Source organism: Chlorocebus sabaeus, chromosome 22 (genome assembly GCF_047675955.1).
Source record: "Chlorocebus sabaeus isolate Y175 chromosome 22, mChlSab1.0.hap1, whole genome shotgun sequence".
NCBI classification, from domain to species: Eukaryota; Metazoa; Chordata; class Mammalia; order Primates; family Cercopithecidae; genus Chlorocebus; species Chlorocebus sabaeus.
In genome coordinates this window covers 81,574,853-81,602,045 of record NC_132925.1, presented here as the reverse complement: position 1 = coordinate 81,602,045, position 27,193 = coordinate 81,574,853, and the positions used below count along the sequence as shown (strand labels likewise).

Below are 27,193 nucleotides of genomic sequence, written 5' to 3'. Positions count from 1 at the left end.
TACAGGCTAAATGGTGCTGTGTTGTTGGACTCCAATGAACCTCCTTGATTGCAGAAAGATAACAAAATCCTTGACCCCAGCCAGTCCACAAGGTGTTTGTCACACTGGGGCCCCAAAGACCCCCAACACTGGCCCTGGTGAGAAATACAATGTGGTAGATGTTGCAATAGAGGTAGGGTGCACATGGGGGCTGGGGGCACTTGACCCAGGCTCTGGGATAGGGCAGGGCATGTGGGGGCAGAGCCAAGGCCCCCAGGGAGGGACTGCATGGGGGTGCAGGGCGGAGGACATCCTCCTGGAGCAGGGGTTCAGGGTGCAACCCTGGCAGAAGGTGGGGCTGGTGCAATATACCAGATAACAGAGACCTTCATGGTGGCCAAGACTGAGCTCTCTCCGATGGTGATGGGAGCCACTGAAGGATTTATGGGCACGGGGTGGGACTGAGGGTGGGCTGTGGTCAGATTAATATTTCAGAGGATGACACTGGTGCTTCCTGGGCTGACTGAATTGGAGGAGGACAATTCGAAGGCAGAGAAACCAGGCGGGAGTGGCCTTTATCCTTCACCCTGTGAGACGTGATGGTAGCCTGACCTCACACAGGAGGGGGCAGATTCTTAAAACAGTTAATTGCCCAAATCACAGGGGCAGCTGGGGCCTTGGTGTTTCTGGTCATTGCCCGTGGAACAGGACCCCTCAGGAGAACTGAAAGCTGACGCTCTTCCTCCCCCTGCGGCCTCTTGCATGACAGGGCTGAGCAGGCCCAGTGACAGAGGATGGGGCTCTGGCTCAGGGCATGAAGACCATCATTTTGGGCTACAAATGCCCCTGGTTCCCTTTTGGACAATTCAGGGGAGGTATGAGGCCAAAAGAGATATAAAAGATTCTCCTTCCAATTTGGCTCAAGTCAGAATAAATTCAGGTCAAAAAATGAAAGCAGTTGGATCAGTCTTGTTTTCCAAGTGCAGGGAGCAGTTCATATATCTGTTAAAGACATTTTATTTAGAGGCAAGAAATGGTTAATAAGATGACACCCTTGGATCTAGGAGCGTTTGCTCTTTGTTTTCTTCCTTAGAGTGACAGATTTTTTGCTGTTGGTGAAGGCCCTTGAAGACTGTAGTTTAAATTCAACTGGAAAGTGGTCGCTGACATCCAGGGCCTGTAAGGGGAAAGGGGGGGTAGATACGGAAATTAGGAGATGCCTGGGAGATGCTTTCATTTTAGCGATGAGCAAATTCAGGACCAGGAAGGGGAGATGAAATGCCCAAAGTCACCCCACACAACATACACTGGTAAGTGTTATTCCAAGACCAGCTGGACCAGAAATTTTGGCAGGGCCTCAAATCACAAAATCATAGGCATTGAAACTCAAGGTCTAGTGCCCAATATTGTGTCTTCCGTCTTCAGCAGTGACCTCAAAGGGTGACATCAACTCATCTTTTTCTTCTTTTTTTTTTTTTTTTTTTTTTTTGAGACAGGATCTCACTCTGTTGCCCAGCCTGGAGTGCAGTGGTGCAATCTCAGCTCACTGCAACCTCTGCTTCCTGGACTCAGGTGATCCTCCCACCTCAGCCTGGGACCACAGGCATGCACCACCATGCCCAGCTAATTTTTTTGAATTTTTTGTAGAGATGGGGTCTCATCATATTGCCCAGGCTAACTCATCTTTCTAGGACAATGGCATAGAAAGACAAGATGGCAGCCTTACCTCCTCTTCAGTCAGCTTGTAAGCTTTCTGGAAGTCAAAAACACTGTTTGACTTGGGAACAACAGAACTGATGATTTCTTGTCCTCTAAGCACAATCCTGGAACAAGGGGAGGAAAAACAGTTGTGTTAATCCAACCTGTGACTGCTGAAATCAAACCAAAGTCTGTGTTTGCTGTTTGGAATTGACTGAGCAGCCTGGCCCTTTCATGTGGCACTCAAAGTCCAGACCTGGTTTTAGCCTGTGACCCTAAAGGACAGTGCCTACAACTGTGAAATAGGATCAGTCCCTGCCATGGTTCTGTGGACACCAGGACACTATCTCCCAGTGTGGGCAATGTCCCTGGTGGAGTAGGAGGTTTTATATGATACATGCACACTATCCCACACAACAATGACTTCTGTACTGAGAAAGCTGTTTTCTTTTCAATTATTTTCACTTTCCCTGATTTGATTATGGAGAAATTCTCAGGGAGATGCTGGTTTGTCTTTAATACCTCCCTCAGTCCCATGTTGACAGAGAGTAGGCTGCCATTTCTGAGCATTCTGCAGGCAAGAGAATTAAGGCAGAATTTAACAATGCATGACTTTCATTGGACTTAATTCTCACACTACCTTCAATTTATGGCAAATGCTGCTGCTTTCTTACTCTTGCTAGTATCAAATTTCTTTCTTTCTTTTTTTTTTTTTTTTTTTTTTTTTTTTAGATGGAGTCTTGCTCTGTCACCCAGGCTGGAGTGCAGTGGCACGATCTTAACTCACTGTAAGCTCTGCCTCCCGGGTTCACGCCATTCTCCTGCCTCAGCCTCCTGAGTAGCTGGGACTATAGGCGCCCGCCAACACACCTGGCTAATTTTTTGTATTTTTAGTAGAGATGAGGTTTCACCATATTAGCCAGGATGGTCTCGATCTCCTGACCTCATGATCCGCCCACCTTGGCCTCCAAAGTTCTGGGATTACCGCTGTTTGCCACCGCGCCCAGCCATGAAATTTCTTTTAAAAATTTATTTCAATAAGAAATTAAGGGATTTAATGAAAAATATAGAGAAAAATCACAGCATATGTGCTTTGCAGTAATGACAAAAAGTAAGAATGAGGTAGTCAAACGAGTTTTGGAAACAAACTAACATATCCCAAGCTGGGTGATGCAGTTGTAGTCTACGTGGTCCTGAGTGATTTACTGAGGAATGGTGAGGTGAGTCAAACTGCCATTTCATGAGTGCCCACTGGGCCTTCCCCATTCTAATCGACAGTTTTGGTATCTGCATTTGCTAACATCACCACCCCAACTAACTTTTTTTTTTTTTTTTTTTGAGGTAGAGTCTTGTTCTGTTGCCCAGGTTGGAGTGCAGTGGCGCCATCTCAGCTCACTGTAACCCCTGCCTTCCAGGTTCAAGCGATTCTTCTGCCTCAGCTTCCCAAGTAGCTGAGATTATAGGTGTGTGCCACCATGCCTGGCTTATTTTTGTATTTTTTAGTAGAGACGGGGTTTAGTCTTGTTGGCCAGGCTGGTCTTGAACTCCTGACCTTAGGTGATCCACCCACCTCAACCTCCCAAAGTGCTGGGATTACAGGTGTAAGCCACTGCATCTGGGCTATGGCTTTTAATTCAACCCAAATGTAAATTCTTCACATCAAATTAGAGATTTGTGAAAGCTTTCTTTAAGACTCAGAAAGTAAAGAAAGAGATGTTTAAGGCTCCTCTATTTCTGACTTCTTCCAGGGATGTGCAGGACCAGGCCAGTATTCATGTGAAGATTTCCGAGGCTGGTCCAGGGCACCGGCCAGATCCTGGGCATCTTTGCATGATCCCCCAGCACTCAGCACTTGAGAGGTGTTTGATAAATATGTGAACACGGAACAAAGACTGGAATTGAGACCATATTGTCTAACTCCATTTTTAAAACATCATTTTTATGGCTTTTTATTTTCTCAGTTTATTTTATTTAATTTCACTTTTTATTTTATTGTATTGAGACAGGTCTCACTATGTTGCCCAGGCTGGAGTGCAGTGGCTATTCACAGGCATGTGATCACATTGCTCTAAAGCCTTGAACTCCTGGACTCAAGTGATCCTCCTGCCTTAGCCTCCAGAAGTAGCTGGGATTACAGCATACACCACTGTACCTGGCCTATGACTTTTTAAAAGCCACGAGAGGCCGGGCATGGTGGCTCACACCTGTAATCCAAGCACTTTGGGAGGCCAAGGCAGGTGGATCACCTGAGATCAGGAGTTCAAGACCAGCCTGGCCAACATGGCGAAACCCCATCTCTACTAAAAGTACAAACAAAAAAAAGAAAGAAAGAAAAAGCCGGGCATGGTGGTATATGCCTGTAATCCCAGCTACTTGGGAGACTGAGGCAGGAAAATCGCTTGAACCCAAGAGGCGGAGGTTGCAGTGAGCCAAGATTGTGCCACTGCACTCCAGCCTGGGCAACAGAGCGGGATGCTGTCTCAAAAAAAAAAAAAAAAAAAAAAAGCCAGAAGAGTTCTACATGTGGTTATGAGAAACAAAATTCAGAGCATCAAAATAAAAAATGAATTGTTAAAATGTCACATGTAATCCCACCATCCTTTGGGATACATGTGTATAAAATCAGGATCCTTTTAGTAAACATCTTTTTCTAACCTGTTCTACCCCCTCCCGATCTACCGTGGCCATGTTGCCTTCTGATTCTTCTGTATCATTTTCAATCACTTCCCACTCATTTGCCAGGGGAGAAGAATGGCGCTGGAGAAGGGACTTGACCTACCCAAGGGCACACAACTGCCATGTGCGAGTGAGTGAGTGAGTGGCCATCGTCCCAGCTTTGCTGGAAGTCCTTCAAAATAGGGGGCAGGGACGGTCTGGGCACTTAGTGCCCTGTAACTCCCCACCTTGGGTTTCCACTTTGCAGAGTAATAACTTATGCAAAGGAAACACCAGTCTCAAAAGTTCCAAGAGGAACAAAGGAGGTCATGGGATGGAAATGAAAGCTAGACCCCGAAACTTGAGAAGTGAAAACGAGTGGCCTGGTGGCTCTCATGCAGATGGTCATCTCACACTTCCTTGTGGCAGGCTGAGCTCTGGGAACTGTGGCCACCACCTGGGACCAGGCTTCTAGGGGTTTCCCCACCTGTGGTCTCTGTGATGGAAGATCACTAACATTCACATGCCTCAGGCACTCCCCACTCTGTGCGCATTGAAGGAGCGAAGATGAAAGCTGTTTGAAAATCCCTGAAGGGACTTTAAAAAGCATAAGGGAATGCTAGGACTTAAATGTATGCATTTGCATTTAGGAATATATACCTGAAGCTTTAAAGTACAAATACCGTTGCACTAATTGGTCTCATTTTGGGGGTTGTTTCCTGAGGAAATCACAAGTATTTGCATAAAATGCACAGAGGATATTGATTTTAGCAGTATTTATAACAGCAAACCCTTGGTAATAACCTAATGCCCAATGATAGGGATTGGGCAAATCAATTGTGGTAAGTCTTTGTTATGGAACAATGAACAGCCCATTAATGTAATGAGCACTTGCCATATGCCAGGCATTGTGCTAGCAGCCTGACATGCTATTTCATTGACTCTACATCAGATCTTCATGAGTGAGGCACTAGGATAATTTCCATTTTACAGGGGAGGAAATGAAAGACACAGCGAGCCTGTCTCTTGGTCACAGACATACGAAGTGGTAATGTCAGGATTTAAATCCAGGCCTGTCTGATACCGAAGCCAGTGCTTACCTCTGCTAAGCTACAATGCCCAGGGCCACCGCATAGGGTCCTGAGGTTCATACACTGCATGTGGTACCCAGTAGAGGGGCCTGACATTTAATGGACTCAGCTCTCCAAGCAGTGTGCTTTTTTTATTTTTATTTTTATTTGTTATTTTTTGAAACTAAGTCTCACTCTGTTACCCAGGCTGGAGTGCAGTGGTGCGATCCTGGCTCACTGCAGCCTCCACCTTCTGGGCTCAAGCGATCCTCCCACCTCAGCCTCCTGAGTAGCTGAGACTATAGGTGTTTGCCACCATGCCCGGCAAATTTTTGTATTTTTTGTAAAGACAGAGTTTCGTCATGCTTCCCAGGCTGGTCTCAAACTCCTGTACTCAAGCCATCCACCCGCCGAGGCCTCCCAAAGTGCTAGGACTACAGGCGTGAGCCATGGTGCCCAGCCACCTTGCGCCTTTCCTAGTGCACACCAAGCACTGTGCTGAGCCAGCAGCACCCTGCAGGGCCTCCTACCTGTCATATGCACACTTGGTGCTCCTCTTCACCGTGGTATCCTCTTGGTCCCCGATCAGCCAAACGAACCTGGGGTCGGTCCTCAAGCGAATATTCTTCCAGGCCTTCTTGGGGACGTAGCTGCAGCCGGCATTGAAGTCACCCATGAAAATGAAATTCTAAAAGACAAGATTTGAAATTGTCACCTGGTGGATGCTGCTGCAGAACGCTTTCATGTGGGTCTCTAGCAAAGACTCCGCCTCCCAGGCCCAGTGAACAACAGCGTCTATTATGGGCTGAATCGTGCCTACCCTGCTCCCACCCGGGCCAAATTCCTGTGTTGAAGTCCTAACCCCCAGCACCTTAGAAGGTGACTGTATTTGGAGATAGAACCTTCAAGAGGGAATTAAGGTAAAATGGGCTCTAATCCAATATGACTGGCGTTCTTGTAAAAAGGGGAAATTAGGACACAGAAAAATGGAGCAAAGACCATGTAAAGACACTAGAAGATGATGGCCATCTACAAGCCAAGGAGAGAGGCCCTCAAAAGAAACCACCCCGCTGGCACACCTTGATCTGGGACTTCTAGCCTCCAGAACGGTGATGAACTGACTTTCTATTGTTTAAGCTATCAAGTCTTTGGTATGGTACTTTGTTATAGCAGCTCTAGCAAATGAATACAGGGTCTTTAAAAATTTCTTTTTGTTGTTTAAAATTGAGTCATAGTTTTGATGAGTCGATGACAGGCGAGTGCGTACCAGTGAGGGTGTTCTTAACAGGAAGGAGAATGTTTGCTGTTCTTAGTCACCACAATTCCATAAGTCAGCATGCAGAGTCAGGTGTGAATAAAAAAACAATTCAGTAAATCTATCCCTCACATCTTTTGTCTCTGGCTCAAACTGCTGTAGGGTGTAAACACACGAATGAATCAACGCCTTTTGTTTTCAAGCAGGAAAAGTGAATTTGGGTGGTGTATTGGCAGCCCTGGCATCACTCTTTCTCTCCTATTGTTTTGAAGTTGGAAACTTATTTCTGTGAAAATTCAGTTCCTTGAGGAGGTGAGAGGCATCTTCAGGGGAGGGGACCATCAAGTGAGCTGTCCACCCCCACCCAAGGCCACCAACAGAAACTTTCTATCTTGGAAATATTTTTCCCCGCATGGCTCTTGGAACAGAATTTTCAACATTCCACAATCCAGAGGAAGTGCCAGATTTCCTTGTTTGTGCTATTGTTTGGTGGGGCATTGCTGACTTTAGAGTTTTCTTCAAGAACATTTTATTTTGATCTTAGTGATCACAATTTTCCCCGTGATTGACGGGTTCAGTTGAGGACAGAGGGTCATTCTTAACCTCAGTGATCACCAGCTTCTGCTAATATAGACATGATTTGCTGAACATTCACTATGTGCCAGGCCTAGCACTAGGTGTCTTTAAATTTACACCTCACAGCAATAAACAATAGGAGGTAGAAGAGCCCACTAACCTCTATAGAAACAGGATTGAGAGATTAAGTGACCTGCTCTAGGCCACAGGACTGGGAGGTTCAAGTGGTGAAGTCAAGAATCACATCCCAGCCAGGCGCAGTGACTCAGGCCTGTAATCCCAACACTTTGGGAGGCCGAGGCCGGTGGATCATCTGAGGTCAGGCGTTCGAGACCAGCCTGGCCAACATGGTGAAACCCCGTCTCTACTAAAAATACAAAAATTAGCTGGGCATGATGGCAGGTGCCTCTAGTCCCAGCTACTCAGGAGGTTGAGGCAGGAGAATCTCTTGAACTCAGGAGGTGGAGGTTGCAGTGAGCCGAGATTGCACCATTGCACTCCAGCCTGGGGAAAAGAGTGAGACTTCATCTCAAGAAAAAAAAAAAGAAAGAATCACATCCAAGTCTGCTTCACTGAAGCAGTTTCCCCTGTTATTCACTTTTAGGCCACTGATGCCTCCCCACAGCCCGACACTCAATAGGTGCTCAATACATTCTTGTTTAATAAGTGAATGATGTCATAATTTTTGGAAAGAAAGAATCTTTCTTTTGACCTATTTATTAATAAGCAATGAAATACACCCCTGGTCTTTTCCATGCCCCAGCTCTGATGGACTATGTTCACAGTCTATTTGATTCATTTTGCACTTGGAGTAGTGGAACTCAGTAGGAGGAAGGGGGATCACAGGAGTCACATTCCGAAAGAAGAAAAGAGAAATACAGAAGAAGAACTCTTGGGTGCACTTCCATATTTGCGAAGAGCTTTCATAGACCCTCACAGCCACAAGTGGTGCATCCCTCTCTTCCAAAAGTGGACAGAACTGAGCCTATAGGGATGGCAAATGTGTGCCCCCTTCTATGAAAACAGCACTCCAAGTTTCTTTGGGAGACCACCCATCCCTCCTGCACCTCAAACTGTGAGTTTGGGGTGAAACTGGGGTGGACACAGATTTAGCCAATCAGAGTATCTCAACACCCTGATCACAACGATTGGTTCAGGGATGGACATGTGACCCAGTCAGAACCAACGAGACTCAGTCCCACAGTATTTGTTACATTGTGGAAAAGAAAATTTATCAGTTGGTCTGGAGGCTGCTGGTGGCCATCTTGCCATCCCATGGGTGGGGCCAACCTGAGAATGGAGCCACATAGAGGAAAGGGTGACCAGGAGATGGAAAGGAAGAGACAAATCAAGCCCTGATTCTCTTGTCTGAGCCCTGGATCCAGCTATGCCTGAAGTACTCCTGGACATTTCAGTTACACAGACCAATCAATTGCTCCTTCTTTTCATGAGCCAGGTTAAGATTCTGTCCCTTGCAACTGAAACAATCCTGACTGCTCTATGCCTCACACTTCTCAATTGCAAAGTGAGAATGAGAAAGGTACTGTAGCTACCTCAAGGGATTATTGGGAGGATTAAATAAACTTGTCCATGTGAAGTCTCAGCACAGTGCCTGGCACTAGCTATTCACTCAGTAAATGTTGGCATCTGTTATTAATGGGAAAGTGTGAGAATTCCCAAAGCCCACGTGCAGGGTACCCAGGCAGATCTAGCAAGAGGGATACTTAGGGCTGAAGAAAGGCCTTAAAGAAGGCTGTAAGTGGTGGTAGCCAGCACATGCCCTGCCCTCTCCCCCTCCCTGGAGAGGTACTCATCCCACTCAGGGACCAGAGCCTGCCCCTGCTAGATGGGAATTCGGCTGACACAGCAGTCATCACCTCTGCCTTCCAGCGGTGTTTCACGTCCATGTAGACGTCAACCAACTCGTCAATCTCTTTAACGGATGTCTCTGGGGTGGTGTGCAGGGGGATAATCACGAAGTCTTTGATAGCTGAGGAACAGGAAAGAGGCAGAGGTCACACACTTCCCTTGTCAAGGTCTCACAAATACTGCTGGAGGGAAACAGGCTCTCCCCTCCAGAAGGCACAGGCTGCATTGTCTGGGTCCCCTGTTCCCAGAGGGTCCGGCCAGTGGCTGAGATTTTAATGATCTCGGGATCATTAGGCTGCCTATTTTTACTACACAAAAGACTCATTTCTCCCAGTTGCCCTTCATGGCTAAGAGAAAACTGGTAGACTGTTGTAGAAAGTAAAACAGTTTCCTCTTCGAAGTTTCCTTTCTTGTTAAAGAATAAATCATAAGTGTTAGAAATAATAGTTTCTTTTAAAGACTAACTTCCTTCAAGCCTCCTTGCTTTGTGCTAATAACTCTTTGTTAAGCCCTATCCTGTGTAGCTGTTAGACATGCTTACAGGCATGTAGTACATTCTATGTCCTTGTACCTTAACCAAGATTTTTGTGCTGGACATGCTCGCAGGCACGTTCCAGCTCACAGCCTTTGCCCCTTCCCTATCTGGCATAAGCAACTTCCTCTTTTCCTTTGTTCTCCCTTGCCTTTACCTATTTAGGAAACGTTTAAATTATTAGCCAGTCAGGTTAGCTTAGATTGTGTGGTCTGGCTCCAACCAATAGAGACAGGACACAGTAGCAGGGACAAGCTGAGTAAAGGATAAAAATTGCTTCCCTCCTTTATTCAGGTGTGCTCTCACCATTGTTCCATCTGCGAGGAGCACCCTTTCTGCAGAAAGTAAAATTGGCTTGCTGAGAAAACTTTTTATCTGAATGTTGATTTTTCTTTGTGGTACCAGGGAACAAGCATTCTGCTTCTAAATGAACATTTTACTTATTACAACTGTGTTCCATGCTGGCATTGTGGGTGCTTTTATTTTCCCATTTGTGTGTGTGTGGCAAATCTATTTTCTTTTGTTTCTGATGTATTTTATCCCTCTTCTTCTTTTTTTAAATTGACAGCTAAAAATTGTATATATTTATGGTTGTATTTTCTACTTTTTAAAAAAGGTTTTCTTTTTTTTTCTTTTTTTCTTTTTGAGACAGAATTTTGCTCTTGTTGCCCAGGCTGGAGTACAGTGGCGCAATCTCAGCTCACTGCAACCTCCACCTCCCAGGTTCAAGCGATTCTCCTGCCTCAGCCTCCCAAGTAACTGGGTTTACAGGTATGTGCCACCAAGTCTGGCTAGTTTTGTATTATTTTTTTAGTAGAGATGGGGTTTCTCCATGTTGCTAAGGCTGGTCTCAAACTCCCAACCTCAGGTGATCCACCCATCTCCGCCTCCCAAAGTGCCGGAATTATAGGTGTGAACCATCACGCCCAGCCTATTTTCTGCTTTTCAAAAATAATAAATCTGTTTGGTTTTTGTACTAAGGAAAAACATTTTCTTTTTCTTTGTTTTTCTTTTGTTTTCAAGATGGAGCCTTGCTCTGTCACCTAGGCTGGAGTGTAGTGGCACGATCTCAGCTCACCACAACCTCCACCTTCCAGGTTCAAGCAATTCTCCTGTCTCCACCTCTTGAGTAGCTGGGATTACAGGTGCACACTACCACCTGTAAAAAATTACCCAGGTAATTTTTTGTACTTTTAGTAGACACGGAGTTTCACCATGTTGGCCAGGCTGGTCTCGAACTCCTGACCTTGTGATCTAGCTGCCTCAGCCTCCCAAAGTGCTGGGATTACAGGCATGAGCCACCAAGCCCAGTCGAAAATTTTCTAATTAAGAAAAATTGACCAGGCATGGTGGCTCACTCCTGTAATCCCAACACTTTGGGAGGCCAAGGCGGGCAGATCATCTGAGGTCAGGAGTTCAAGGCCAGCCTAACCAACATGGAGAAAATCTGTCTCTACTGAAAATACAAAATTAGCCGGGCGTGGTTGCGCATGCCTGTAATCCCAGCTACTCAGGAGACTGAGGCAGAAGAATCACTTGAATCTGGGAGGCAGAGGTTGTGGTGAGACAAGATCACACCACTGCACTCCAGCCGGGGCAACAAGAGCGAAACTCCATCTAAAAAAAAAAAAAAAAAAAAATGAGGCTTGTCAGTTTATACTCCTTTCCGGTCCGATCCGGTTTCATCTGGTTTCATCCGGTTTGATTCGGTCCGATCTGGTTTGATCCGGTCCGATCCGGTCTCATCTGGTATGATCCGGCTTCATCCGATTTCATCCGATCTGATCCGGTTTGATCCGGTTTCCTCTGGATTGATCCGGTCTGATCCGGTATGATCCGGTCTGATCTGGTTTGATCCGGTTTGATCCGGTCTAATCCGGTTTCATCTGGTGAGACCCGGTTTTATCCGGTTTCATCCGGTTTTATCAGGCCTGATTCGGTTTCATCCGGTCTGATCTGGTTTGATCCGGTCTAATCCGGTTTCATCCGGTGTGACCCGGTTTTATGATCCGGTCTGATCCGGTCCGATCCGGTCCTATCCGGTTTCATCTGGTTTGATCCGGTCCGATCCAGTTTCATCCGGTTTCATCCGGTTTTATCCGATCTGATAAGGTTCGATCCGGTCCTATCCGGTTTCATCCGGTTTCATCCGGCTTGATCCAGTCTGATCCGGTTTCATCCGGTCTCATCCGGTTTGATCCGGTCCGATCCGGTTTGATCCGGTCCTATCCGGTTTCATCCAGTTTCGTCCGGTTTTATCCGGTTTGATCCGAACCAGTTTGATCCGGTCCTATTCAGTTTCACCCGGTTTCATCCGCTTTGATCCGGTCTGACCCAACCTGATCCGGTCTGATCCGGTTTCATCCGGTTTTATCCGGCTTCATCTGGTTTGATCCGGTTTGATCCGGTTTCATCCGGTTTGATCCAGTTTCATCCGGTTTGATCCAGACTCATCCAGTTTGATCTGGTCTGATCCGGTTTCATCCGGACTCATCCGGTTTGATCCGGACTCATCCGGTCTGATCCGGTTTCATCCGGTTTGATCCAGTCTGATCCGGTTTGAACCGGTTTCATCCGGTTTCATCAGGTCTGATCCAGTCTGATCCGGTTTTATCCAGTTTGATCCGGTTTGCTCCGGTTTGACCCGGGTTTGGTCTGATCTGGTCTGGTTTGGTCTAGTGCAATCTGGTCTCATCTGATCTGGTCGGGTTTGGTCTAGTCTGGTCGGGTTTGGTCTAGTCTGGTCCGGTCCGATCCGGTTTGATCTGGTTTGATCCGGTCTGACCCAGTTAGATCCAGTTTGAACCGGTTTGATCCGGTCTGATCTGGTTGATCCGGTTTGATCCGGTTTGATATGTTCTGATCCGGTTGGAACCGGGTTTGGTCTAGTCTGATCAGGTCCGGTTTGGTCTAGTCTGGTCCGGTCCTATCCGGTCTGATCCGGTCTGATCCGGTTTGATCCGGTTCGATCCAGTCTTGTCCCGTCCGGTCTGCTTTGATCCGGTTTGCGTCAGCCAGATCAGACTTGATAAAAATGGATGAAACCGGATCAGATCGGATCAAACAGGATGAAACCGGTTCAAACCGGCTCAAACCGGCTCAAACGGGATCAAACCGGATGAAACCAGCTCAAACCGGTCCAAACCGGATGAAACCGGTTCAAACCGTATCAAACCCGATGAAACCGGTTCAAACCGGATCAAACCGGATGAAACCGGTCCAAACCGGATCAAACCGGTTCGAACCGGTTCCAACCGGCTCAAACTGGTTCCAACCGGACGTAACCGGATGAAACCGGCTCAAACCAGTTCAAAGCGGATGAAAACCGGCTTAAACTGGATGAAACCGGTTCAAACTGGCTCAAACCGGCTCAAACCGGATGAAACCGGTTCAAACCAGATGAAACCGGCTCAATCCGGATGGAACCAGTTCAAACCGGATCAAACCAGATGAAACCGGATGAAACCGGCTCAAACTGGCTCAAATCGGTTCAAACCGGATGAAACCGGCTCCAACCGGCTGAAACCGGATGAAACCGGTTCAAATCGGTTCAAACCAGATCAAACCAGCTCAAACCGGCTCAAACCGGTTCAAACCAGATCAAACCGGATGAAACCGGCTCAAACCGGTTCAAACCGGACGAAACCGGTTCAAACTGGCTCAAACCGGCTCAAAGCCAGCTCAAACCGGATGAAACCGGCTCAAACTGGTCCAAACCGGATGAAACCGGTTCAACCGGATCAAACCCGATGAAACCAGTTCCAGCCGGATCAAACCCGATGAAACCGGTTCCAACCGGATGAAACCGGTTCAAACCCGGCTCGAACCGGTTCCAACCGGACGTAACCGGATGAAACCGGCTCAAACCGGTTCAAAGCGGATGAAACCGGCTCAAACCGGCAGAAACCGGATCAAACCGAATGAAACCAGTTCAAACCGGATCAAACCGGATGAAACCGGCTCAAACCAGCTCAAACCGGTTCAAACTGGATGAAACCGGCTCAAACCAGCTGAAGACGGATGAAACCGGTTCAAACCAGATCAAATCGGTTCAAACCGGCTCAAACCGGATGAAACCGGCTCAAACCGAATCAGACCGGATCAAACCGGATCAGACCGGATCAAACCGGATCAAACCGGATGAAACCGGATCAAACAGGATCAAACCAGATCAAACCGGATCGGACCGGACCAGACTAGACCAGGCAACATGGCGAGACCTCATCTCTACAAAAAATTTTAAAATTAGCTGAGTGTGGTGGTGCGTGCCTATAGTCTGAGCTGCTTGGGAGGCTGAGGTGGGAAGATTGCTTGAGCCCAGGAGGCGGAGGTTGCAGTGAGCCAAGATCATGGGACTGCACTCCAGACTAGATGACAGGGCAAGGCCCTGTCTGAAAAACAGAAAAAAAAAGAACATGAGTTCCTGAGGTGGTGGCCTGGGTTACAACCCTGGCCTGTCCATTTCAGCAGCTGGGTGACTTCACGCCTTTTTAAACCTCAGTTTCCTGAAATGTAAAGTAGAGATAATCCTACTCCCTACCTTGTAGTCATTGCAAGGATTATAGGAGGCTGGCACTTAATCAGGGGCCAGTACAAGTACTGTTGTTAGAGTTCAGGGAACAATCCATTTGGATTTCCTCACCTGCTGCAGTCTGTGGAGGAGTCTGCAATGCAGTGACCAGAGGGAGAGTGAGCCTCTAGGCTAGCGGTTCGCCTAAGCCATCGCTTAGGATTTTTTTTTTTTTTTTTTTTTTTTGAGACAGAGTCTCACTCTATTGCCCAGACTGGAGTGCAGTGGTATGATCTTGGCTCACTGCAACCTCTGCCTCCCTGGTTCAAGCAATTCTCCTGCCTCAGCCTCCCAAGTAGCTGGGATTACAGGTATGTACAACCACACCCAGTTAATTTTTGCATTTTTAGTATAGACAGGGTTTCACCATGTTGGCCAGGCTGGTCTCGAACTCCTGACCTCAGGTGATCCACCTGCCTCAGCCTCCCAAAGTGCTGGGATTACAGCCGTGAGCCACTGTGCCCAGCCAGGATTTTTTAAAAGGAAGGAAGGGTTGTACTTGACAGAAACCAAGGAATTGCAGAAAACAATTTCCATGTGCCTAAACTCTTCAGAGAGAGGGGAGCTACCATTGCTTCCAGAAAGTGGGTTCCAGGCTGGGGAAGTCTTGAGTCTCAGCATTCTGAGAAGCAAGCCTGGTGCCATCACACCGAACTGCATCGTCTACACTGAGGTATTAGAAGCAATGCACTGTCACATCCAGCGTAATGCCTCCCTAACGGGCTGCATAAACCTGAGCTCATGCTCAAGGCTGCTGCCCATTCATGGGCCGTTGGGGAGGTCCCAGAGAGAGAGGCCTGCGGGTCTTACCAGTGTGGGGCGACTGGAACCAGACCACAAAGGGCTCCCTGGAAAACACATCTACGTCTCCATCCTGATAGTCATGGTAGTGATAGCTCCTCTTCACAGATACCAGCTTTTCCCTAAAAGAAAGAAAAGGAAATCCTCCCAGCTGAGTCAGCCCTTTTCTTACTACTTTCATAAAGCAGAGATGTAGGTTCCCTTGGCTTTCTTAGACTCCAGAGCAGGCTCAAGCATGGGGTCATTTTCCTGAGAGCAAGGCTGAGTCAACTCTTCTCAACAGCCAGGGAGCTGTTGAGAATCTGGGAGCTGAAGATATGAGCCATACTAGTTATCTGTGGCACCCACAGGTTAATGTTCAGACTTAAGAAATTACTAGCAAGACGAGGAAAAGAATATGAAGTTCAGGAATCAGCTGTGCTGAGCACCTCAGCTTACCAGCCTTGGGCCAGGACTTGACTATGAGGAGTAAAGAACTCCTGGCCTGGCAACCATGGAGCCAACCAACAAATGAGGTGTTAGGAGACCCCTTGTGTTTTCAGCTTGAAGAGTTAATACTTTGCATAAGCCCCTAGTTTTGACAGCAGTTATTTTGATCAACACTGAGAATTGGTTAGAGATCCAAATTTGGTTTTGCAGAAAAGACATGCATTTTGATTCAATTCACGATTTGTTAGTGGCCATGTTCTAGGGAGCATAGATGATACTTACTTGTAGAGAAAGGCATATTGTTCTTTATATGTGTTTCTTCCAAGCCGAGAGCTAATCACATAGTTGTATGTTATGCCTCTCCTTGAATTTCTAGAAAAGAAAGATTTCACACTGCATCTTAAAGAATAAACATTCCCTCTCTTTCCAATCTGCCCCCATACACCCAATGTGTGGAAGGGCCACTGTTCATCATAACTTTTGAGTCCAATAAGAAGGGCCACCATTGATTGGCTGGAATGTGGTATCTGCCAGGATCTTTACAGCCATTATTTCTTGCCTTATGAGAAGGGTATTATAGTTATCCCCTTTTTATGGTTTGCAAGGCCAAGTTGGGATATGAACCTAGATCCAACTCACCCCAAAACCCGCATGCTTTGGCCTGTACCTGTAGGAGGCCACTGAGACCCTAGAAGACGATCTGGGCCAGAATCAGCCCCTGACCCCACTCATGCCCATGGCTGCAGCTGCAGCTTATGCTTTCTGGTGGAATAAACGTCATCAAGCCACCTGTCTGTGTCCACGAACCACTCCTGAGCATTTATGATAAGCAAGAATATTCTCTCCTCTGAAAGCCCCCAGGCATTTTCTCACAAGCCTTGGGAACATGATTTCACTTCACTGTTGTTTGTATCCTGGGTGCTGAGGATACAGCCATGAAGTCCCATTGACCTTGCCCCTCACCTGCACCAGGGAAACCGGACTCTCTGTGTGTTTGCCAAACCTACTGATAACTCCACTCTGGGCAGAGCCTAACACAGTTTCACATTGTCTGCTCACAAAAAGATCTAGGGCTTGTCTGAAGCTGCAGCATATTCTTAGGTTCAGTTGGAAAAAAAGCAGAAGGGGTATTTAGGGGCCAATCTTACAGAAATTCCTGGAACTTCAGATGCATTATTCTAAGGCAGACCTGGCCCCTGGGGCCCCAGGAGTGTGAACAGTAGGTTCTGCTGGGCTTCCACTTTGAGGAGGTTGGCCCTATTTTGAACATAGCCTGCCAAGTCCTGAGTTACCAAACTGCTTGTGGTGACTCAGTTGCAAAGTGACTAAGGCCTATCCTGGCTTGTGGGGGATAAAGGGACAAACAGGCTTGGCTCTGCCTGGAGTCCATGACAGTCTAGACAGGTTGGGGAGTGCCAAGACCAATGGTGGTGAAAAGACTTGCCCCAGATGGACTGTGCTGGAGATGCCTGGAGCCCACCTGACCCCTCAGTCCCCCACAAACCTGTCCCCTCAGTCTCCCACAAACCTGACTGGGACCACTCCAAGGAAGGCTGAGATGACAAAGAATAGAGCACTGGCTATGAGATCAGATCAGATGTGATGCAAGTTCAGCGGTAGGCGTGGCCACTTCCTGGCTGAGTGACTCAGGCAGGTCCCTCACTCATTTCCCTCACTATCAGGGAAGCCCTTAGGCAGATTGACATGGTTTCTTGCCTGTCCCTACAGTTGTCCTACACATTCCTTCCCTATGATGGATAAGCCCGGAGGTTACGGGATGATGGCACCGGGATCTACCATCTCGTCTCGCCCCTGCCCAAGACCCAGACATGGCTTTTGTTCAAAAGTCCCTATTAAGTGTTTCATGCTGAGATGGCCAGGTGCAGTGGCTCACGCCTGTAATCCCAGCATTTTGGGAGGCTGAGACAGGCAGATCACTTGAGGTCAGGAGTTTGAGGCCAGCCTGGGCAACATAGCAAAACCCCGACTCCACTAAAAATACAAAAGTTAGCCAGGCATAGTGGTGCATGACTGTAAATCCAGCTACTTGGGAGGCTGAGGCAGGAGAATCGCTTGAACCCAGAAGGCAAAGGTTGCAGTGAGCCGAGATCTTGCTGCTGCACTCCAGCCTGGGCGACAGAGTCTCAAATTTAAAAAGTACTAAAATAAAAAGCAAGTGCCCCTCATTCCTTCACTAACGCTTTTCACCACAGCTCTCTGATCACACCCCGCAGAAGTAACCACTATTAATAGTTTGGAGAGCATCCTTCCAATCTTTCATCTTCTATGCACATGGAAACACAAACACACCCTTATTCAGGTAACATGACAACTCAAAAGGGCTATTTTACCTGCAATTCTCAACTTGCTTTTTTTCAATACATTGCAGCCATTATTCCATGCTGGAATATTTAGCTCTAACTTATTCTGTAGCAACCATGACTTTTTTTTTTTTTTTTTAAAGAAACAGTCTTGCTTTGTGGTCCAGGCTGGAGTGCAGTGGGGTGATCATGGTTCACGGTAGCCTAATCCTCATGGGCTCAAGTGATCCTTCCACCTCAGCCTCCCAGGTAGGTGAGACTGTAGGCACGTGCCACCACACCTGGCCACCAACGTGACTTTTAACAGCTGCATAATATTCCAGTGTGTGAGCATATCGTAATTTTATTGATCTTTCTTCTACTGTTGGTTTTTAATCTTTTCTCTTTTTTCCAACATTTTCTTCATAACCGTACTTTTTAGCTCAGCCTCATCTGCTTTTTTCATTTCTTTCTGTGTACAGACCCCTCATCTATTTCCCCTATTCTGTTTTATCACAGTAAAATCAGCTGGTTGAAAGTTCTCAGGCCGGGTGCGGTGGCTCACGCCTATAATCCCAGCACTTTGGGAGGCCAAGGTGGGTGGATTATGAGGTCAGGAGATCGAGACCATCCTGGTTAACACAGTGAAACCCCATCTCTACTAAAGAATACAAAAAATTAGCTGGGCGTAGTGGCGAGCGCCTATATTCCCAGCTACTCGGGAGGCTGAGGCAGGAGAATGGCATGAACCCGGGAGGCGGAGCTTGCAGTGAGCCGAGATCATGCCACTGCACTCCATGCACTCCAGCCTGGGCGACAGAGCGAGACTCCGTCTCAAAAAAAAAAAAAAAAAAAAAAAAAGAAAGTTCTCAGGACTGTGGCAAAGGGAGTTGGAATCCCGGGCAGCACAGGCTATGTGAACTGGTGGTCAAGTGTGGGATCTCACATTACTTTCAGATCCCTGGAGCTTTCAGATGCCCTTGCACTTGACCTTGAGCCCTAGCGGGCCCCACCTTTCCCCATGTTACCCGTTCAGCTTCTCCATCAGTACGGGGCAGATCCTGTTGTTGCTATCCTTGATTTCCATCAGGAGCATAATGTCACAGCGTTTGATGACCTGCAAGAAAGAGAATTCCCAGGGGTTGAGGTCATTTACCACGGATAAATAAAACCTTTTATTGGACACTTACTGTTTTTAAACATTGCATTGAGTGCTTATTAAAATAGTTTCTACTCTGAACTAAATGAAGGACTCCCTGAGGTAGGTTGGTGCTTTTGTTATATACATTTTTAAGATGAGCGTGAGGCTCAGAGAAAGTTAAGTAAATTACACTCCCAGTCACCCTACTAGAAAGTGGTGGAGGCGGAATTTGAACCTATACCATTCAAGCCCAGAGCCCCTTGCTCATGACCTCCCCACAATATCCTGCCTCTTGGCTTTGCTTGAATAATTATAATAATAATAATAAATATTAAGCCCTTAGTCAGCAAAGGTAACAGACTGGATTAGAAATTAAGAGGTATAATGATAATAACTATAAAAGCTGACATTTATTGCAAACCTACTCCAAGTCTTACAATAACCCTATGGGATAACTATGCTTTTTAGTCCATTAAACATAGGCAGAAACCAAGCTCAGAGTGGTTGAGTGACTAGCTTAAAGTCATACAGCCAGGATAGGTTGTAGAGCCAGGATTTAAACTCAAGTCCACGTGACTACAAAGTCCACCATGCTGAACTGTTAAAACACAGTCCTGGCTGGGCACAGTGGCTCATACCTATAATCCCAGCACTTTGGAAGGATGAGGCGGGCAGATTGCCTGAGGTCAGGAGTTCGAGTTCAGCCTGGCTAACATGGTGAAACCCTGTCTCTACTAAAAATACAAAAATTAGTCAGTCATGGTGGCATGTGCCTGTAATCCCAGCTACTCAGGAGGCTGAAGCAGGAGAATCTCTGGAACCTGGGAGGCAGAGGTTGCAGTGAGCCGAAATCACGCCACTGCACTCCAGCCTGGCGACAGAGCAAGACTCCATCTCAAAAAAAAAAAAAAAGAAAAACCAGTCACTGCTCTGGAAGACTCAGTCCAGCAAGACAGACAAATGGAAACAGCTAGCTATGATGTGAGACCAAAATCAAACCAAAACAAAAACCTGCGCTACATAAAAGTCACAAGCTGTGGAAGTGTTGAGGAGTAATTAATCGCTTCTATTCGGTGGATTTGGAAGGGCTCCACAGTGGAGGTGACATTTGAATGGTCCCTGAAAGCTGAGAAGGCACTCAGAGAGAAAAGAATATAGGAGAGGCTCCTTCAAGCCCACAGCCCTTTCTGTGACCAAGCCCACAGGGGCCTTTCTGTGTATGGGATCCTGGTGGGCTCAATGACACAGGATTTGTTGGTCAAGGACAAGGCATCCCCAAGGTTAATATCTTTTTTTGAGACAGGGTCTTGTTCTGTCACCCAGGCTGGAGTGCAGCTGTGTGATCATGACTTACTGCAGCCTCAATCTCCTGGCCTCAAGTGATCCTTCCACCCTGGCCTCCCAAAGTGCAGGGAGTACAGGCATAAGCCACTGCACCTGGTCTCCAAGGTTAATTATGTCCTCTTACACAGCCACCAAAGACATAGAGTAGGAGGGTTATGCCAGTGGTCCTGTCTTTCCAGAGCACATGTTCCAGTTCCATCTTTAGAAGGACCCAGTGGGGAGAGACACCAGCGCTTACCTGTCTGGGTGCCACTGTGACTGGGGGTTCAGCCTTTAGGAGGCTGCCCCAGGTGGGAGGTCCACCCGTGTAGTGACTGACGAGGAGAACAATGTCCTAAGGCTGGAGCCTTCCATAGACAGCTTGAACTCCATGGCATCAGCCACGCAGGGCTCTCCTGGGAGCTGGAAGCCACTGGCCAAGCCAGTCTGCTGATTTAGTCACTGTGACTGCCACACCTTTCTGGAAGGCATTTTCAAATATGTATGCCCTTTGACCCAATTTTTCCACTTTGAAGAATGTCTTCCTTTGGGGTGCAGGTGGCTGAAGCCTGTAATCCCAACACTTTGGGAGGCCAAGGCAGGCAGATCACCTGAGGTCAGGAGCTTGAGACCAGCCTGGCCAATATGCCGAAACCCTGTCTCTACTAAAAATACAAAAATCAGCCTGGCGTGGTGACGTGTGCCTGTAATTCCAGCTACTGAGGAGGCTGAGGTGGGAGAATCACTTGAACCCGAGGGACAGAGGTTGCAGTGAGCCAAGATCACACCACTGTGCTCCAGCCTGGGTGACAGAGTGAGACTCCAACTCAAAAAAAAAAAAAAAAAAAAAAGAATGTCTCTCATTGTAAGGAAATATCCACAATTTCTCTGCACCTCAGGTTCCTCATGTATAAATTGGGATGAAAATATCAATCCCTCATGGGGTTGCTAGAGGATTAAGTGGGTACTTAGAATAGTGCCAGCCATGTAGGAGGCATGAAACAAATCATTATTACCTGTACAGATCAAAGAGAAAGATGTATTGCAACAAAAAATTGGACACAACCTAGGTATTGCCAAACAGAAAATCATTCAATGAATTAGGTTGCAAACACAGGATAAGGCATTATATAGCATTAAAGGCATGTTTTAAAAGAATATGAACATCATGGGAAATATAATATAAAGCAGAATACAAAACTGATGACACAGGATGGTGTCCCTGCTGCGAAACCCATGCGGACTTACATATGCCTGTAAGAAAATTACCCAAATGCCAACAACAATTACCTTCAAGTGGCAGGGTAATGAATGATTTCTTTTCTTCTTTACAGGTTTCTGTATTTTAAAAATCATCTTTAATGACTATTTTCATTTTAAAAATCATTGTTTAATTTATACAAAATATAATTTTAAAATTAGACCTTTATAATTAAAATGGAAGTCTTATTTAAAAAATAAAACTGCTCAATGGGGAAGAAATTGTGGGAGGTAATGGCCAAAATTTATCAGGACATGACAGGTGCATTTCTAACTAACTTATTTAATATAAGTTAAACAAGTTGTCTTATATAACATGCTTAATACAGTGCCTGGAACATAGGAAAGGCTTCATAAGAGTTACCTCTTATCATTGACTCATCAATTTTTTTTTTTTTTTGAGACAGAGTCACAGAGTCTCACTCTTGTCACCCAGGCTGGAGCACAGTGGCGCAATCTCAGCTCACGGGGTTCAACCTCCGCCTCCTGGATTCAAGCGAATCTCCTGCTTCAGCCTCCTGAGTAGCTGGGATTACAGGCACCTGCCATTATGCCCAGCTGATTTTTGTATTTTAGTAGAGACAGGGTTTCACCGTGTTGGTCAGCTGGTCTCGAACTCCTGACCTCAGGTGATCTGCCGCCTTGGCCTCCCAAAGTGCTGAGATTACAGCTGTGAGCCACCGCGTCCAGCAATTAATCAGTTTCATGATAACTCTTTGATGCTGGTCCTCAGTGCTAGTGTAGTTGGGTACTCTGAGGCTCCATGAGGTTTAATAATTTGAACACAGAGTGAATACAGGACAACAAGTTATCTACACTACAGAGCACCTTCTTGACCACTATATGTGTTTATTTATTTATTTTTGAGATGGAGTCTTGCTTTGTGGCCAGGCTGGAGTACAGTGGTGCTATCTCAGTTCACTGCAACCTCCGCCTCCTGGGTTCAAGCAATTTTCCTGCCTCAGGCTCCTGAGTAGCTGAGACTACAGGAGCCCGCACCACCACGCCCAGCTAATTTTTGTATTTTTGGTAGAGACAGCGTTTTTCCATGCTGGTCAGGCTGGTCTCGAACTCCTGACCTCAGGTGATCCATCCTCCTCGGCCTCCTAAAGTGTTGGGATTACAGGCATGAGCCACTGTGCCCGGCCAAATACTCCATTTTCTAATCCCTCTTGACACATGGTCTCCCTGCTCAAATTTCAGACCAGGAAAAATATACTTGCCCTGGCTCCATCTTCTCAAGAGGAGGCTCCCAGGATGAGAGTCCCAGGGAGGAAACCTTCCAGAGCCGAGACCTGAAACACCGATATCTCCCTAAGGCCAAATTCCTGACTCTGTTCACAGGAGGGGAAGAGGAATTTCTGGGTTGTGCATGCCTAGTGTTGACAGAATCCAAGCAACGTGTGTTATAAGTGGGCCTGGGGAGAGGGGAAGAGATGGTCTGGAGGGGTCTTGAAATATCTGGGACAGGCTGGGCATGGTGGCTCATGCCTGTAAGCCCAGTGCTTTGGCAGGCTGAGGCAGGAGGATATTGAGCTCAGGACTTTGAGACCAGCCTGGGTAACATAGCGAGACCCCATCTCTACAATTTTTTTTTAATTAGCCAGCATGGTGGTGTGCACCTGTAGTTGCAGCTACTCAGGAGGCTGAGATGGGAGAATTGTTTGAGCCTAGGGGGTCAAGGCTGTAGTGAGCTGTGGTTGCACCACTGCACTCCAGTCTGGGCAACAGACCAAGAACCTGTCCAAAAAAAAAAAAAAAGGAAGGAAGAGAGGAAGAGGGAAAGAGAGGAAGGAAGGGAGGAAGGAAGGAAGGATGGATGGAAGGAAGGAAGGAGAGAGAGAGAGAGAGAAGGAAAGGAAGGAAGGAAGAAAAAAAGAAAGAAAGAAAGAAAATTAAAAAGAAAGAGAAGAAAAGAAAAGAAAGAAAGACAGATCTGGGCCAGAGGGTGGCTTGTGAAACCCTATGTCATGCCTCTAAAGAGGGAGCAGCTCAGCATGGTGGGAAGAGCCTGGGCTCCAGCCCTCCCTCTGCCACTTATGTGCTCCACAGCTATTTGGGCAACTCACTTCACCTCTGAGTTCCATTGCCTCCTCTGCAAAATGGGCACAATAATCAGAGTGGCTGTGCGGCTGAATTAGATACTGCACATTAAGGGCTTGGCACATAGCATGTACTCCTGAAATAACCATTGCCCTCTGCTGTAAGCTCTGTGAAGAGGGAGGCAATGCCTCCCACAGCCACTGCTACATCCTCAGTGCCCTGGTGTGTCTGATGCAAGGTCTAGCTTCACTGAGCATTTGCTGGATGAACAAGCTCTGTTCTTTAAGGACACCCTGGAAAACGCACAAACAGGGGACACTCAGCCAGGGAGGGGTTGGCATCTGGACAGCTGCCCATGATATGCGGGGGCCAACCCAAGATGGAGAAGGCAGGCCTCCCTCACTCTCCAGCCTCCCCAGTGCAGGTCAGGATGACGGCAGCATGATGCCGCTGAGTCTCTGAAGCGATAAATCTGGACGGAAGAGTGGAGAAGGCATCTCAGCTTCTATGGCTGGGCTGCAGGGGTGTGTTTGACCCCAACTCTTCCCCTTACTGGCTATGGAAATCTAGATAAGGGGCCACTCTCAGCCTCCATTTACTCAGTTATGAAATGGGGGCGACACCACCTAAGTCACAGTATTAAATCTGAATATAGAATTCCTGGCCTATAGGAGGTGCTTAGTCAATGGGTGCTAGAAATAATCCTATTCTGAGTGCCTGGCATTCTCGGGTGACTGTGAGTGTGCTGTTGGGTGGCTCTTGCAGTGTTTTGGGGATGGCCTGTTGGTAGGATGGGGAGGGTGAGGCAGCCTTGACAAGGACTTCGGACACGCCCTGCAGGACAGAGCTGCTCAGGGGAGATGCAGAGTTCAAGCCCCCATGATGGACTCACTAAGGAACAAAAAGACAGCCGGGTTGCATCAGTGAGGAAGGAGATGGGAACTCAGTGGCTACCCAGGTTCCACGGGCCATGTGTGAAGTGGGGAAAATCATTTCCTTACATGTCAGGGTTTCCCACTGAACAATCTTGTCATGGTTCCCACAGGCTTGGCATTGCTATCCTGGCTAAACAACACCATCTAGAAGGCCTTGTGTACCTCCCAAAGGGCAGGGCCACCCGGGTCTGAGAGGCTCATCCAAGTAAGAACAGAGCCTGCCAGTCCTCACTCCAATCCTCCTTCCCAATGAGAGCAACAGCAGCGGCTCTGGCTCATGAATACCCGCCTTGTTGCAGGCTCTGCTGGGCGCCTCAGGCACCCTGAGTTCTCTTCCCCAGCTAGCGCTACAGGTGGTATTCGGGCGTGGTCACCGTTTTGCTGAGAATAGCTGGTGGTTCAGGGAGGTGCAGGGCCTCCTGAAGCTCACAAGTCTGGTAGGTGGGATCTGAACCCAGGGCTCCTGGCCCCCCTACCACACCATGGTGCCTCAGGTTTCCTAAGGTAATAAGTACCTTTCCAGAGTCCTGGGAAAGGGTTAAGTTGCCAGCATCAAAAATAAATTACCCTGTAAGATAAACGGAGTCAACTGACTCCAGAGAAAGCGAGCAGTGTCCCCAAGACACTGGATACATCACCCAAGGAAAGCTTAAGTGAAGGTGGAAGGAACGGGGGAGTAGAGGAGGGGGAAAGAGGAAGGAAGGAGGAGAAGAAGGAAGAAAGAGAAAGAGAGGGAGGGATGGTGAGGATGAGAGAGAAGGAAGGAAGGAAAAAAGCAAGGAAGGGAAAGAAAGAAAGAGAAAGAAAAAGAAAGGAAGAAGAAAGAAAAGAAAAAGAAAGAAGGAAGGAAGGAAGGAAGGAAGGAAGGAAGAAAGGAAGAAAGAAAGAAAAAGAAAGAAAGAAAGAAAGAAAGAAAGAAAGAAAGAAAGAAAGAAAGAAAGAAAGAAAGAAAGAAAGAAAGAAAGAAAGAAAGAAAGAAAGAAAAGACAGAAAAGAAAAGAGAGAGAAAGGAGCTGGGCTTTGCTGGTGAAAAGGAGTAGCTGTATAAGATTACTTCATCTTTCTTTGTTCATCACCTCTGCATGGGGAGTAATAGTCCCTCTTCATAAAGATGATGAAATGAAACCATGTGCTTGTAGTGCCTGATACAGGCATTCAATAAATAGCAATAAAAATCATAATAGCCAACCCTTATGTGGAACGTATAATGAGCCAGATACTACGTTAAGAGCTTTCTATTTACCAACTCCTATAGTCCCCTCAGCGATCCTGGAGAGAGCCCCTGTTTTAAGATGATGGCAGGAGGCACAGAGAGTTGAAGTGGTTATTGTTCCAAGCCAGCTTCTACATTCCCCCTAAGGGCCAATGTTAAGTACGTTGAGTCTCTTAAAGTCTGAAGACAGGAGAGAGGGTGTGAGGGGTGTCTGGGATCCTCCTCCCAGGAAAGGGGCTTACCTTCACAATGACATCCATTGCATTCTGGTCTTCCTGCTTGCTTTCCCCAAAGGACCTGACGTTGAAGGAGCAGATCCTCAGGGCCAGGGCACTGTGGATGGAGAGGAGTAGAAGCAGCAGTGGGGCCAGCTCCTGTGACATCCTGGCGCTGCTCTGGCTTCAAGACTCCGTGAGAAGACAGCAGCGCTTGCAGTGCCGGATTCTGGCCACCTCCGCAGGCTCCACTGACTTATAAAGCCTGCAGATAACAGGAATTACTGGATTTCTCGTTGCAACTTTCAGTTCTCTGAGGAACTGAAGATCATGGGGTTTAATCCCCAAGGAAATACAGATACATTGGGCTAGCCTTTTAGGAGCCCCTATATTCGTCACCCGGGTGCGGAAATTGGCATGCCTCATTTAGGCGCCATCCTCCACAAAGTCACTCATATCCCAACCGGGAGCCAGCTCTGACATCTAGTCATCGGTCCTGCGGTTGCATGCCATGTGCCTTTTCCTGACAGTGGATGAACTCGGAAGTGGTCCACCCTAGAGGGCACCTGGGGTGACGGAACCTTCTGCTGGGCGACAATGAGGCAGGAGGCATGGGAAATTCTGCTGGGTTTTCTCTAAATCACTGGGATTTGGCGGCCTGGTGTCCTCAGACACACCCAGACTGTGACTCTAATTGCCCTGGTGGTGTAAAGTAAGGTCAAGGGTAGTTTGAATTACTTAATTTTTTAGACTGTTTTACTGTACAAATACTAGCAGTGTGCTGCCAGAGAAAGCAACTGGGGATCTGATGGAATGGATGAGGAAAATGTCCCTGGACTCTGTGAGCAAATAACCCGTGAAACCCATGGAAAGACCCGTGACTCAAGCTGATATTAATTTAATATTGACGAGAGTTGTGTGACCCTGGGAGAGAAAGGTCTTGTAAGAACTGTAGGATATCAACTCAAGCAAAATGACATTTAGAGATTTGGGCAGGAAACTATGAAGGTCTGTAAAGAAAAAAAAAAAATGCAAAATCCAATCAAGATACATTAATGGATTTTGGCAAAGACAATTCTGTGAAAAGGGTAGGGAATAAGAATAACTCCAAGCCAGCATCGGGATCTGTGGACCAACCCCTCTTAAGGGGATGGGTCTGGGGCCACAGCCACGGGGAAAATTGTACATGTATCCCCAGCATACATCCAGGCAGCATCCTGGCCAAGCATGGCAGGAATTCTATAAGATAGCCCCAAATAGTACATGGAAGGAAATGGTTTCCTGAGTTCGTGCTGCAATCAATCTCCCTGTTGTCTGCAACCTAAGACC

General features: G+C 47.1%; 1 protein-coding gene across 1 annotated transcript; it reads right to left on the bottom strand.

The window, feature by feature from the left end:
- Positions 1-980: 980 nt before the first annotated feature.
- On the bottom strand, positions 981-26,393 carry DNASE1L3 (deoxyribonuclease 1L3). Its single transcript, XM_073009995.1, has 8 exons — positions 25,892-26,393; positions 18,763-18,851; positions 15,717-15,806; positions 15,015-15,127; positions 9,111-9,223; positions 5,933-6,090; positions 1,706-1,802; positions 981-1,156 (listed from the first exon to the last, which is right to left on the bottom strand). The coding sequence occupies exons 1-8, from the start codon at positions 26,030-26,032 to the stop codon at positions 1,040-1,042; spliced, it is 918 nt and encodes a 305-aa protein (XP_072866096.1). The 5' UTR covers positions 26,033-26,393; the 3' UTR covers positions 981-1,039.
- Positions 26,394-27,193: the final 800 nt, after the last annotated feature.

What these genes read in the sequence shown, in the direction of transcription:
- DNASE1L3 (XM_073009995.1), bottom strand. Translation starts at nt 26,032, where the DNA reads ATGTCACAGGAGCTGGCCCCACTGCTGCTTCTACTCCTCTCCATCCAC. An exon ending in CTGATGGAGAAGCTGAACGG is followed by an intron (nt 15,807 to 18,762) that starts GTAACATGGGGA and finishes TTTCTTTTCTAG; the next exon opens with AAATTCAAGGAGAGGCATAA. An exon ending in CAATATGCCTTTCTCTACAA is followed by an intron (nt 15,128 to 15,716) that starts GTAAGTATCATC and finishes TCTTTCTTTTAG; the next exon opens with GGAAAAGCTGGTATCTGTGA.